The sequence below is a fragment of the Calonectris borealis genome, chromosome 1 (genome assembly GCF_964195595.1).
Source record: "Calonectris borealis chromosome 1, bCalBor7.hap1.2, whole genome shotgun sequence".
NCBI lineage: Eukaryota > Metazoa > Chordata > Aves > Procellariiformes > Procellariidae > Calonectris > Calonectris borealis.
Window position 1 is genome coordinate 173364274 of NC_134312.1, and position 14864 is coordinate 173379137.

Consider the following 14864-nt stretch of genomic DNA (forward strand, 5'->3'; position numbering starts at 1 on the left):
ATCCCACCCAAACCAGGTCCTCATGTGCCTCAAAACCTTTCAGTCTTTAGAAGTATTTTGCAGGCTTCAGGGAAATAGAAAGTTTCATCATGTTTACAGTTTGCCTCTAGTCATTTCTCTGCATAGAAAGCAAACTCCAGCCCTCCTCAAGTTTTGTCCCTTCAGAGGAACAACAAATCCTATCTGACAATGATTAAATAGCATTTCTTTCCCCTCCCCCCATTCTAATTTTCCTCAATTTCTCCTCATTTCCCCTGCGCAAGTCAACAAGACAGAGCTGAGGGTGATGGATGCCCTGTCTACCCACTGCCCTCCCAGCCACCATGCTCCTGTGGGGTTTCACCAGCAACCACAGGCCTCAGCAGAGGGAAGCGCCATCTTGCACCATGCTGCCTGGCTCCACTGCTCCACCACACTGCACTGCTTGGTGCTGTGCTTCAGCCCGAATCTCTGCCAACGAAGGCTTATGCACAACACCGCTAGCTTTGCGGCTGAAAAGGGTCCTACTGTGAATCCAATAACCAGCCTGTCAATGCTGGAGAATGGCGGTGTGCCCTGTGAGGGAGCTGTGCAATGGGCATGGCGATGCTTGGAAAGGAGGGAGGCCGTGCCTCAACCTCTAAGTGCCCTGAGAGCAGAAAATGAAGGAAACTTAGTATTACCGCTTTGATTAGGAGACTGTTTTCGTATGCTGAAAGCTGACATTTTGTTCAGTGGAGTGTCCTTCTGTGGGAATCTAAAAGAAAACATGAAAAAAAAAAGAAGAGAGAGTTGGCAGTGAGATTAGGAATCAGCCCCAAAGACAGTCTTAGTTCGTTTGCCACTTTGATCACCTCCTCGCACAAAGTTTAGTCTGACAGGGTGGAATGACTTAGCACTAGCTGCAGCCCTCTTTGAGCTGAAGCTCAGGCACAGCGGTGGCTTTTCCCTCCCTGGTGATGACTATGTGTATTCCTGCCCTGCCTCTCCTTCCTTTTCCTTGTTGGCAGCTCCTTCCCTGAGAACATGTCGGGTGGTGAGAGCCTTCGGAGGAGAAGATACAGTAATGAAGAATGGGGTGAGGTGATTAGCTTAACGGGAAGATGGTATCAGCCTGTGGCTCAGAGCGGTGCCTCGAGAGCAGGTGGACTCGCCCAGCCCCGCTGACGGGTCCCGCAGCGTCAGCGGCCTGCAGCTAACCCGGGGGTCGGGGACAGAGGCGGTTCTTCTGCCCTGCAGCAGTTTTCCAGTCACTGACTTCTTCCTTCATCTCAAATCAGGTTAAAAAATGAGCCTCCAAGACTGCCGATTTAAAAAAAAAAAATTATTTGGGAGTTGAGCCATTCAAAAGATTCCATGTTATGCTTTGAAATTGGAATTTGATTATCAGCTTTCCTAGAGAAAGCATCAAGCAGAACATAATGACATTTCAATGACAAAAAATTCCCCCTTAAATAAAAAAAAGCAATCCTAACATTGAATTAAGACTGTGGACAAAACCACCCTCTTAAGCAAAAGAATTCCGTTTTGAAAAGCAGCATTTTCCAAGAAAACAATGTTAAGCTGGAAAGCTCCCAACCAGCTCCACTGGTCAGGCTGCTAAAATTTACGCAAGCACCAGAAAACAATTTCTGTGACAGAAGCAGTCATTAAAAATTAGAAACATTCCCAGTTCTCTGGGTGACACAGTTGTCCTGTTTTTTTGCAGACGCAGAGTGTATTGCTCACTCACCTAAGATAGAATGAATTGAGAGACCAGAGCCTGTGGCTGTTTCTTTACTGATGGAAGGTGAAGATGTTGAATTTTGGCAAAAGCTTAGCAAAAATACTAAAAGTAATGCTGACGACAAAGCATATAAAACTAGTGGATGCCACAATGAACTGCACTTTAGAGCAGATACTTGTTTTTACTGCCAGACAATTGCTAAAACAGCTTATGATTACTAAGAAAAGAAAGCAGGAAACCAAAATCTGGATGTAAACAAATACAGATCTTTTTAGAAAGTAAAGATATAAATAAAAAAATAATTTTGGAGTCCAAAAGTCTGCATATATCTTACCCAGTTGTGAAATTCCAGATGTTTATAAGAGTTTAAAATTCTGGCATGTTGATTGGAAGGCTCTGACCCACACTCCTTTCTTTTAACCTTAGTTGTTGGTATCAGGCGTGCATTGGCACGGTGTGTGTAGAAAACATGTGACTGCTGGATCTGGTTCCCACCCAATAAAAATATGCTCAGGGCTATGGTGAGCCTTAGTTATTTTGCAATAGGTTATAAAATATCTTTCAAAATTACTGACAAAGTTTTAAGCAGATATGCACAGAAATTCCTAGAAACTGTTCAGGTAGGTCATCAAGCAATCAGTTTTAGATAATAACCAATCTTGCTCTAAATTTTCCTGAACTGTCACAAGATGATAGAGAGGACTCCGATCTATTTATGTTTTCAGCTAAGCAACACCTGGACATCTGATACTGGTCTTTATTTCAGTCAGTCCCAGGATAATAGGAAGCTTGACATTTCAGTATATTTCACAAGCAACAAGTACTGGCACTTCTTCATCTGGAGAAAAAACAGTAGTTTTGTATAGAAGGAACTTGTATTTATTTTGTAATAAAGACTTTTAAAGCCATTTCCTAAGGCAAGTGAATCATAAAACTTTGAAAACAGAGCCTTCTTTTGTTGAAATTAAAGCAAATGTGGTCATTCTAAGGCTTAGAATATCTTGTTAAAAATACACATTTTGCAATTTAAATATTTCTCCTTAAAAATAACAGGAAAGTGCTATGTAGACTTCATGCTATACTATAGCCTTCCTTTCCATAGATTCATGATTAAATTTCTCACGGAACTGGCAAGAAAGTATCATACACCTTTGTTAAAAATAAACAAGAAAGCCTCAGACATTTGTTCTGAAATATAAATTATCTCCAAAGTAAAAAATCCATATATTTTGAGGCTTGTCTTTAAAATCTACAGAATAACTACAAATGCATTCATGACACTGAGACCCTGAAAAGCAACTGGAAAGCAGGTTTGCAACTCCCACTTGTATCCATGCATGACAAAAGAAATTCCAGCAAAGAACTAAAATCAGTGCAGAGCAAGCGTGTTTCTTTCATCTGTCATCATTTTATTGAAACGGTGTTTTGCCTCTTGTCCTATATTCATTTTTTAATGTTTTAGGGCAAAACAATATTTCTGTTGCACATGTGTACAGCATCCAGAATAAATTACTACCTAGTCTCCAAGGCTGAAAGTAGTATGCATAAATGAATATAAGAAACAGGCACACTCCCTTTTACAGTCAGCACTGAAAATGTGCCAGGTATTCTGAAATTTTAAATGCAGGCATTTTAGTCTTATAGAATACTGCCATATTGTCCTCAAGGTTTACTTCTTCTTTCAGAACTTTTAAGTTGTATATCAAAGATTAATCCATTAAAATTTAAAATGCAAATTAAAAAAAAATCCTACTTTAATCTCTAACACAGACAATCAAGAATCATTGTAGTAAGATTTAAATTTCAAGATCTTAGAAATGAAAAGAATCTTGCGTAAAGAGGCATAATACAACTCATCAAAGCATTTTTTTCTTGGTCTTCACTATGGTGAACTAAGTGTGTGTGTGTATCTGTGTATGTGGAAAGGGGAATGGACAGAAGACTGTGAAGATCACATCATTAGTTTAAAAACTTCAGCTCATAAAGGTCTGGAACCATCACATTGTTCACACGTGTCAGTGAACTGTTTATCTTCAGCCCTTAGTTCAGGGGAGAGAAAAAAGCAGTTTTTAACTTTGTAAATGAAATTGTGAGAAAGAGAAGTTACAGGCTTCTACAGTATAGTAGTAAATTATGTTCAGACATTCTTAATAAGATCTCAACCACTGAAGCAAAACAACTCAGCTGGAATGCAAAACAAAAACAAACAGGAATGCAGCTCCAGCGTAATTTGAATTTAAAAACAGCGTCAGGAAACTTTAAAAGAAAATGAAAACTGCCCCAGCCAGTCCAATGAGCAGTTCCCAAAAAGTTTTAAGACATGCCGATCCTGGATTCAGACCCTCTCCAATGTTTTGGGAAATCCAAATACAATTCCAAAGAAATCCAGAAAAAACTTCAGACATGACTTCAGGGAAAGTCAAACGCCTCTCCAAGCTGGTAGGAAGTTATTCAGAAAGCAGCAGAGGTCTCCAATTCTATTTTTATCACAAAAAGCCATATTCACACTTCTACATCTCCTTTGCACACCCTGCAGTGACTGATCAGCAGAAGACCTCAGGCCTGCCTTAAATTCTCAAAGCTAGGCCTTCTAGTTTTCAGCTGGTCTAAACACACCCATTCCTCCAACACAGAGTCCTCCTGCCTTCCTTTTCTGTTCTTGGCTGTAGCTTTCTACGTAATTAGGTTTCACATATATGCATTGCTGTATTTAAAAAAATACATAAGAATAATACAAACATTTCCTGTAAGAATCATGTTTTCCACATCAGACTGAACTAGTTACAACCAAAAAAAGTCTTTGTTCTTTAGCTTCTAGCTATGACAGTGATTAAGACCTTATTTATAAATATTCAGATTATATGTATTTTGCTTTTAATAAACAATATTTCTTTCCACAGCTTAGAGGTACTGCATATCATCACACTGTATAATAAGTGTCCTGGTTTCGGCTGGGATAGAGTTAATTTTCTTCCTAGTAGCTGGTATAGTGCTGTGGTTTGGATTTAGTATGACAATAATGTTGATAACACACTGATGTTTTAGTTGTTGCTAAGTAGTGCTTACATAGTCAAGGACTTTTCAGCTTCCTGTGCTCTGCCAGGTGACAGGAAGCTGGGAGGGAGCATAGCCAGGACAGCCTGACCCAACTGGCCAAAGGGATATTCCATACCATGTGATGTCATGCTCAGTATATAAACTGGGGGAGGGGGTTGGGCAGCGATTGGTGCTCAGGGACTGGCTGGGCATCGGTCGGCGGGTGGTGAGCAATTGTATCGTGCATCACTTGCTTTGTATATTCTATTATTATTATTATCATTATTATTATTACTACTACTATTTTACTTTATTTTATTTCAATTATTAAACTGTCTTTATCTCAACCCATGAGTTTTCTCACTTTTACCCTCCCAATTCTCTCCCCCATCCCACTGGAGGTGGGGAGTGAGTGAGCGGCTGCGTGGTGTTTAGTTGCTGGCTAGGGTTAAACCACAACAATAAGTAATTCAACATAGAAGATCAAAAAGTGTAGAGAAGGTACACCTTCTTCTCTTAAAAGTCAAGACATTTGTTTTTGTACTGAAGTTTTTCATATAAAGCATTGCCAAATGTGAATGCCTAAAATATTGAACTTCCTACTATTATTAATGAACTGGGTGATACAAAAAGTTGTAGATGAATTTTCCTGTCTTACGACTTCTCATGCTGCATTGCTAAAGCAGCCTGGATTGTAGAGAAGCCACTGAGTTTGGCATGTCCACAAAAAATGCCATCTGGAACAAATGGGTTTCTTATACATGACTCTACACAGCCACAGCTTGCTGACTACTGTTTGCTATGCGTCCTTCAAGTTTCAGCTTTTCAAAAACGTCTAATATCTGCCATATGAAAAAGAAAATAAACATATACTTTGTTCTTTCTTTATTGCAAATATGAAACTTTCCACCAAAATTTCATCTTCTTGAAGGACTATTCTGCTCTGAAGTAAGCTGAATATTCAGTATCTTGTGAGTACCCAGAGCTCAAAGTTTTAGAATGATTCCATTAGAAATCTAATAAAAGGTTAAGAAATTAATTTTCCATATCCTTTGTTTTTTAACCTTTTTTTTTTTTTGGAACTGTTAATGTTAATTCTATACTACATGGCTTATCTTTCATTTATATGTGATGAATGTGGAGAATATGGCATTTTAAACAAAAGCACGTTTGATGCTACTTAGTCACAGTTTCGAAGCACACTACAGTATTTCCTTGCCTTCAGTTAAAAACTTTCATGTCAGGTCAGGAAACTTTGTTATTTTCTCCATCATTTCTCTTGAATATAGTAAGACCTAGATGTGTGAGTAAGTAAATGATTAAAGCCATTCTGACTTGATACAGGATAAAGATCTCCAAGCCTTAGAAATAAGGCACTGGGGAGACACATCACTACAGTTGTTCTTCTAGATAGAAATCCATAAATGTGTGAGGTGAAATCTTTCTGGTTTGGAAGTCAATACCTGTTCTCTACATCCATCATTTCTCCCCTCAAATGTCAGAAGTGCAGTGACTGGGCTGTCAGATCTGGCTACTTATACTCAAACAATAATTTGTATTTCTAAACATGGCTTTACTTCTTGATTGTGGATAAAGGCTGTTTTTCAAATCGCCGTCACAGGTAGAGCTACCCAAAGCTGTACCATCCTTCACATTTCCAAATTTGCTATTTCAGTCAAGCATATAATCTCCTAAATAGCCTTAAAGGCCCACTCTGCCAGGTACAGATCTGTATAACTGATGCTGCACTTTCTTCCCTCCAAAATTGTCACCAGTATCCACTGCCGTAGCTTAAGACTGTAGGTCAGGACATGAAATAGAACAATGGTGTTGCTAACTCAGCACAGTACCAAGTGTGTACTCAGAGCTTAACAAATAAACACTTGAATATCATTTATAGGCTTCAAAATTATAAGTAACATGATTCTCTTTATCTGGCAATTTGCTAGTCTTTTTGTCCTTTTGCTGAAAACTACATGTAAAAATAACTACATTTATTTTACAGACATCAAAGAACAACAAAAACATGTTCCTAGAATGAATTTTTTTTCGAGAGTTACATAGCAGAGCAATAGCCATGTAATACATTTGTAAACTTCTGGAAATAATACATTGAGTTTAAACGAGTATTTTACTCTACAGCTTAGGCCACAGAATTTATAACATCCTTCACAGAGAATAGGAACAACGTGTGTATGTGCATAAAAGAGAAACCAGGCAAAGTTAGAACAGGCAAGGTAGGACTGGAGAACACGTGAATGTACGACAGGAATCATTCATCTATTTGTAGCAGAAAGAGCTCTCAAAACTGGTTTTTCAGGACGTGGGCGGAGGAGATTCTGTTTTGAAAGAAATTAAGCTTTGGAACTGTCCCTAATGTAAAATCAGCTGCTAAGTCAGAACCCAAATTTGTATGTGTTTTCAAATTAGACATATATGATCAGTTTTAAATGGCTTTTTTTTTAATAGAGTGTAGAAGGGGGATGATAATATTTTTTTTTTTTTTATTCAACTCTTTCCTTTCACTTTGCTAGATTTTTAATGAAGAACCCTTCCTGCTTATACATGGGTTCAGTTCATGGTACAGATAAGTCATTGTTTCAAAGCAGAACGGGTATTTTTGCTATACCTTTTGTAAAGGTGGAAATGAAAGCATACTGTTGCTAATTTTTTTGTCCAAAATCATATACCTGAAGCAAATTCAAGTAAATGAGAGTTTAATACTCTTTAATTTTAGAAAAAAATTCCAAAGAAAGAATAAAGAAACAATAAAACAAAAGAAAGAGCAAAAATGACATTAAAACAGCCATTCGTGAAAAGTAGTCTGAACAGTGAGTTTGTCATCAGAGAAATAGCACTAGAATAAAATACAGTTAGCAATATAATGTAAATAATGAAGTAATTAAGCCAAGAGAAGATTTCAGAAAGGTCCAGGGAATCTGAACACCTAAACTGAGACACTTTAAGGGCTGGGTTTTCACAGTCAAGTTCTCCACACTTCTTGAAAATCAGATCTTTTGAAGCAGGATCCTAAATTGGATACTAAGAAATCATAGAACACCTGAAAATGTAGGACTTTCGATACATGGTGTATAAAAACAGAAAAGTTAATGCCCTTACCTAGGTATGGTAGAAGTTAGTATCCTAGCGTGGCTCAGTGTGGTAAGTCAACCTGGAGATACCTGGAGTGAGGAGCAATCAAAGCAGACAGAGCGCTGAACTGTCGTTCCCCATCCAGCTGTCTGAAAAGCCAAGAGACTTCTCCTTCAGAGGCTGAGTCACTTAAGGAGGAGGTAGGAGGTGTGGAAAAGGGTGGCACCTTGTAGAAATACCAGATCAATTAAAAGTACTGGTGTGTTGTTATACTTCTGTGCTTGCTGTACTTTTCAAGTGCAGTAGGGCTGGGTTTCACAAAATGAAATGCTTTCAATAGACCTTGAAACAGAAAACCAAGCAATTACTATTTGGAAAAATATACTACACTCATTTGGATTTTCCACAGAAATATATGTTGCAGAGCTATAGGGCTGCCTCTCAGCTAGAGGGTTTCAGGTATTTACACAGGCGAACATGAAGAAACATCGTATTTCATCAAAGGAAAATTCTGCAGAAGTGTTACGTGGGGAACACACACTAGAATCTGATAGGCATCAAGTATTTGCGCTGTTTGAGTATGTGGGCAGAGGCAAAAGATCTGTGGGGGAAAACCCTCCCACGTGAGATCTTGTTGCAAGTCACTCTTATCTGTGCACATTTGCATTCTCCTTCAGTACAGCCAGTAATAAACAGAAAGGAGAGAAGAGACTGCCTTCACTCTTTTTTTCTTTACCATGGCTGCAATATGTTTCTCTGTAGGTTAAGAACTGCTTTACTATTAACAAATACAGTAGCAGGGAACAATAGCTTCCTTATAGGAATGCTGTATATGACCCTATGGTTCTGTTTAAGATACAGAGTCTGTTTTTAAAGTATCTTATACAAGCCCATGCTTATTTTATATTTGGGGAGCTTTTGAAATTAAATGTACGATGCGGTTATACAAGATTCTGAGTAACCTTTAGTCCTATTGTCTTTTGTGAAAATTAAGACTTTCTTTCAACACAAAAAAAGCAAACTCTGACACAAATTAACTTAGCAAATATCTCCTTAGCCATATTTCTAGTCCTTATTTTTGCTGATGGTTAACTCTTCATAGGCTTGGTTCTTAGTAGCGTGAAGTTATTGTCTAAACATTGGTTATATCTGATGAAATACAGCTGATGAAGCAGAGCAGCAGACAAGAAGACACCAAGTATAAACTACTAATTACCACAAGTTTCAGAATTAATGAATACAAACAAGCAAACCTTTCTGAACTTTGTACATCTCATCTTCTGGGTTTCAGAAAGTGGAAAATACTTATAGCAGTCCTGGCATGTTCAGATACATCGTACTATATGTTTATCATTTTATGATCAAGAGAAAAATTTTGTCAATGAATCTGCATACAGACATATTATGATTTTACAATTTTAACACACATGCCTCCCAAATGAAACAGATGTTTTTCCTCATAAGCAATGCACAATGGGAATTAACTTAAAAAAAAGATCTACGTATGCTTTGAGTTGAAACGGTCATATAGCTTTGATTTATAATAACAACACCTGAGATTAGGAATATCTTTCTGTTTTGAAGTTTTTTTCAATCCAGGTGCTAGATGATATTAATTTGTTATCATTTGACATTCAACCAGAAGAGTCCTGCTTGTAAATCAGAGATAAGCTTAACTTGTCTCACAGCACTGCTTTCTTTAGCCAAAATGTTTGAGAACACAAATAGAGATGCAACCAATACCGTCTGGAGAAATTAAATTTATATTTTCCTGTATTTATAACATTTGAACACAGAGAAGAAACTATAGGGCACAGCAAGCCAGTTTTGCTACCCAAAATAAGCCAGAGGTTTATTCTAAGACAATCCTAGCTAAGACTTTAGCGGCTGCCATGATGGAATAGACCCTCTACAGGAAAATACATACAAATAAGAAATTACAACAATGGTACTGACATCAGCTTAAGAATAAAGCAGACCAGCTGTCTTTTATTGACTGATCTGCAACAGCCAGGAAATTCAATGGATGGTGAATTTTTGATGTTGGTTATGCTGATTACTCAATATTTCAAAATAAAATGTCAAAAAATTAAAAACCCCACTTTTTTTCAGATTAAAGCAAATCCAACTTACTGCTAATCCTTTGGTCTGATTTTCTCTGTGGTAATCACATACAAGTATTGTAGCTGGTGAATAAAGAATATATGATGCAGTGCCATGTATCAGGAATTGAGCATTTTCAGCATAAGCATACAGTGAAAGTGACCCATAACTATTTTAAAAGAACAAACTTCCCATACTCTGAAGAAATTCAGCTTTCAGAAATTGAGAGGAACTCAAACTTTGCCTCTAGATCTCAGTATAACAAATAAGATGTAACACAAATCCAGCCATCCCCAGATTGTGTGAACTGTTCTGCAGTCAGGTTTAGAGAACAGTTGAGTTTTAATTCTCTAGTTTAAGGTCCTTACTTAATTGAAGGAGGGACAGAAATATAGATACAGTGATATTTAATTGCTCAGACTATATCAGAATTTGAATTATGTCTCCCTTATTCCCTTTCTCGCTTGCAAGAAAACTCCCCAGTTGTACCACAAACAGATAGCATTCTGGACACAGATTTTTCAGCAGTATCAAAAAAGAGCAGTGCAAAAAATACAAGCATGTATATGCCTCTGTATTGTCCACCAATGACTTTTAATCAAAGGATGTCATTTACCTAATCTACTAGTTCTCTGCATTGGGCCATCCTCTACTATTGATTTATCAGAGTTGAAGACATTTTTTTTTAGTTCAAACAGTAAAGTGCTTTGGTGATGTCAGTAACTAATTTCATGTCTAGAATCATAGAATCATAGAATCATTAAGGTTGGAAAAGACCTCTAAGATCATCGAGTCCAACCGTCAACCCAACACCACCATGCCCACTACACCATGTCCCTAAGAATCTCATCTACACGTCTTTTAAATACTTCCAGGGATGGTGACTCAACCACTTCCCTGGGCAGCCTGTTCCAAGTCCTGACCACTCTTTCAGTAAAGAAATTTCTCCTAATGTCCAATCTAAACCTCCCTTGGCGCAACTTGAGGCCATTTCCTCTCGTCCTATTGCTAGTTACTTGGCAGAAGAGACCAACACCCACCTCACTACAACCTCCTTTCAGGTAGTTGTAGAGCGCGATGAGGTCTCCCCTCAGCCTCCTCTTCTCCAGACTAAACAACCCCAGTTCCCTCAGCTGCTCCTCATAAGACCTGTGCTCCAGGCCCTTCACCAGCTTCGTTGCCCTTCTCTGGACACGCTCCAACACCTCCATGTCCTTCTTGTAGTGAGGGGCCCAAAACTGAACACAGGTTTCGAGGTGCGGCCTCACCAGTGCCGAGTACAGGGGCACGATCACCTCCCTAATTCTCCTGGCCACACTATTTCTAATACAGGCCAGGATGCCTTCTTGGCCACCTGGGCACACTGCCAGCTCATGTTCAGCCGGCTGTCAACCAGCACCCCCGGGTCCTTTTCCTCTGGGCAGCTTTCCAGCCACTCTTCCCCAAGCCTGTAGCGTTGCCTGGGGTTGTTGTGGCCGAAGTGCAGGACCCGGCACTTGGTCTTGTTGAACCTCATACAGTTGGACTTGGCCCATCAATCCAGCCTGTCCAGGTCCCTCTGTAGAGCCTTCCTACCCTCGAGCAGATCAACGCTCCCACCCAACGTGGTGTCATCTGATATCTACCTATCACCATAATGTCTATATAATCTGCTTGTTGGGAGTTAGCTGAATACTCTGCTTTTGCTTGCCATTCTCACAAGAAAAATAGATACAAACATAAATGGCCACATCCTCAGCTGATATAATGGGATATAACCACCAAAATCATTCTGATAGCTTGATTTACATTAGCGGAGTGCATGGCCTGATATGATTTATGAGAGAAAACAAGAAATGTCTTAGAATTCCTCTCTACGTTAACTCCTCTTTTTAATGTATTAATAACAAGCAATAGGGACACATTGCTGATTAGTAATCAGAGGTCACCATCTCTTGCTGCTTAGACTGCTAGCATATTTTGGAGGCCGTTTCTAGCAAGCTCATTTTAAATACCTCATCAACAATGGAGGCTTAGGCTTATTTGTCATCCAAAAAATTCTTAAAATGCCTCCTAAGAAAGTGCCAGTAGGGGATGTTGACTTTTAAAATAGAGTAGCACTGGCAGAAAAGTGAACACAACTAGTTCAGAAATGCCATCATTTAGATTTTAATGGCTTATTCAGTGTTATTAAAGTCAAATGCATGTAGCACCCGACCAGTGGCAATACATTATCGTACTTCCCAATTCCTGCTTTTCTCTGAACAAGAAAGTTGTGTTCTGTGTACTTAGCTTTAGTTTATACTTTTCTACAAAGTCTATGTCCCTTGATTGCTAGTAAGATGCATTTTCTCTACATGATTTTCTTGTCAATTTTTGTTGTGTTTCCATTTTTAATTACAAAACATACTGCAAAATATTGTTCTACCTCCACATCCTTATTAAGGTTTATAGGATTGCGGTCATATGAAAATAGCATAATGTAGCCTAGCCCTATCGAGTTTTTATGTAGATTCACAAGCGAGAGATGGGCATGAGCAATGACTCAGCAGGCAACTTTTTGGACAAATACCATTCTATGACTCCTCCCAAAAAGGGAGGAATACATTACTGAATACACTTTTTTGGACATGCAGTCCTCCAAAATACAAGTCCTTTAATATTTCAGACTTTCCAAGTAGGATTGGTAAACTATTGTGTTCTGGGTTATAAGATGCTGTTATTATAACTGGTGTGTCCATAAGATTTAGAGACATTCTAGCCAGTGTTGTTCAAAATTTTTAGTTTCAAGATACAAATAAAACAGCGGAGCTTATCCTATTAAGTTAAACATACCAAAGCCCACTCTCTGGCCTGAGGACAAGTGGCACAGCATGGTTTGTGTCTATATCTCTAACCTTGCTTTCCAAAAAGAACTGTGTGGCCTCATCCATGCTCCTATTGGAAACAGTCCTGGGCTTGTACTAGAGAGATCCATGCCCAAGGTTTTTTTCAGAGATAACCAATTGGCAGGAACAAAACTGTGTCAAGGAGTGTGCATGATAATGGCATGGACAAACAGAGGATATTGCTCAAGCCCAGGTCCCACCCCTACTTAGTTAACTAGTGTGGTCCTATTCATTGGACCTGATTTTTCCGAACCGAATTGTGTTCAACATAATTTGTGTCAAAAGATGACTAAAACTAAACACTCTAAAACATATAGATAGGTGTTGGCAGTGGATGACAGCCAGCTGCCAGGCAGCATTTAGCAGGCAGACACAGCTAGTTAATGTAACCTTTATCTGGGAGGTGGGTTGCCCATCTGTGCCACCCGCACATTTTTCTTGCTTAAGCTTGATTTAAGATCACCTGTATATGTAAGCAGCAGTTCTAACAGGTTAAGTCAAAAGGAGAAGGGTCATTTAGGGAAAAGAGAACCCAGTGCAGCAAATATAATACTACTTAGCATAGGAAAGGAAGTCCTGCTCATGCATAGGGTGACACCTTCCTCTTGAAGGTGACTAACACAAGGACTGCTCCTCCCTTAATTCCCAGTCCAGCCCTACATAAAATAAGGGGGTGCTTGGGACTTGTGCTACCTCGATGTACAGAGGTATTTTTCACCCCTGGTCAAAATAATTAACCAAGGGAATATACTACTTATGGGTACACCCTTACCAAGAGGTATGTATGACTCAGAACCAGACTAGAAACGGCTGTGTGAATCCCAATAGCATTCATGACTGCAAAAGAGAGGAGAGGGAGAAATGAGGAGTATGATTTTTTTCCACGGGCAGGTTATTCTATTATTAGACTCCCATGGGATTTCTGTAACTTGCCCCTGAAGATTCTGGACCTCCTGCTCCTAAGACAGATATCTCAAAATAAAATAAACCACTGATGTGATGTGAGATGGAAACCCCTTTTCTTCACGGGCATCCTAACTCATACTAAGATGCAGGTTTTAAAGGTAGATAAGCAATGTCCTGGGCAGTCTTGCAAAGGGCAACTACTGGCAGTGCCAAGCGCCTGGGGTCCTTTTGAACAACTTTATTCTTCCCTTGGTACTCAGAAAGTCAGAATTCCTCTCCCTAATCCACATGCGAGGCTCATTTCCAAGCATGCCTAAACCTTTCAAAGGACAGGACGAGAAAGCAACAGCCTACCAATTGGAAAAGTCACTTAGCCTATGGCTAAACCCAAGTTCAATCATTCCTCCTTTTGACAGCAGCCCATTTTTACCAGCAAACTACCTTCACCACTGAGTTATAAGATATTTTTTGTGGGAGGGAACACAATTACCACCATTTCTCTACCTCCCTAAAGTTTAAATATTCACTGGAGAGAGAATAACGCTCCAGCCCTTTTACTATAACATACAGATATTGGTCCCACCACTGTCTAAATGAATATTTAGATATTAGATATGGAATTCTTCTTTTTCTTTTTATATTGTACTTTTCAGAATTTTATCACTTGGGTGATTAAAATAGGTAGAGAGAAGAGTAATTTTGTAATATCATGTAGCAACAGCTGTTGTGCAGAGGCAGAGCAACTTAAAGCCACTTTCACTAGATTACGTTACTGTTAAAGTGAATACAACTTTTCAGTAAGTCTGATATGAAACACCAGAATGCACCGGGATAATGTTGTGGTTTATGGATTAACCCTTGCCAGCCCAGCTTACTCTTCCTGCTGCTATTGCAGGTTGCCGTTCCTGGGGAAGACCTTTCAGCTGGTTAGTGTAAGGTATGCAGTCTGGTTGTTTAACCGCACCTTCCTGAGTACAGGAAGGAGCACTGTCAGAGCTTTTTCATATGCGTTTTTTAAATGCTAAGAAAACCTTAGTGACAATGCAGATGTATTTGGCAGCCTATTGTTCTCCCAAAAGGTGTGGCAAAGTTCATAAACTAAAGAAGGAAGAAAAAATTTCTATAAATAGTATGCAAAATGTCTAAACCTTTTC

General features: G+C 39.0%; 1 protein-coding gene across 1 annotated transcript in view; it reads right to left on the reverse strand.

The window, feature by feature from the left end:
• Positions 1-2144, reverse strand: part of SCEL (sciellin) — a 46737-nt gene extending 44593 nt beyond the window's left edge. The window contains exons 1-2 of the mRNA XM_075138660.1: positions 2040-2144; positions 663-736 (exon numbers count right to left, since the gene is read on the reverse strand). Of these exons, the coding sequence (XP_074994761.1) occupies positions 663-705 (43 nt within the window). The 5' untranslated portion in view covers positions 706-736; positions 2040-2144. The remainder of the gene's footprint in view (positions 1-662; positions 737-2039) is intronic.
• Positions 2145-14864: the final 12720 nt, after the last annotated feature.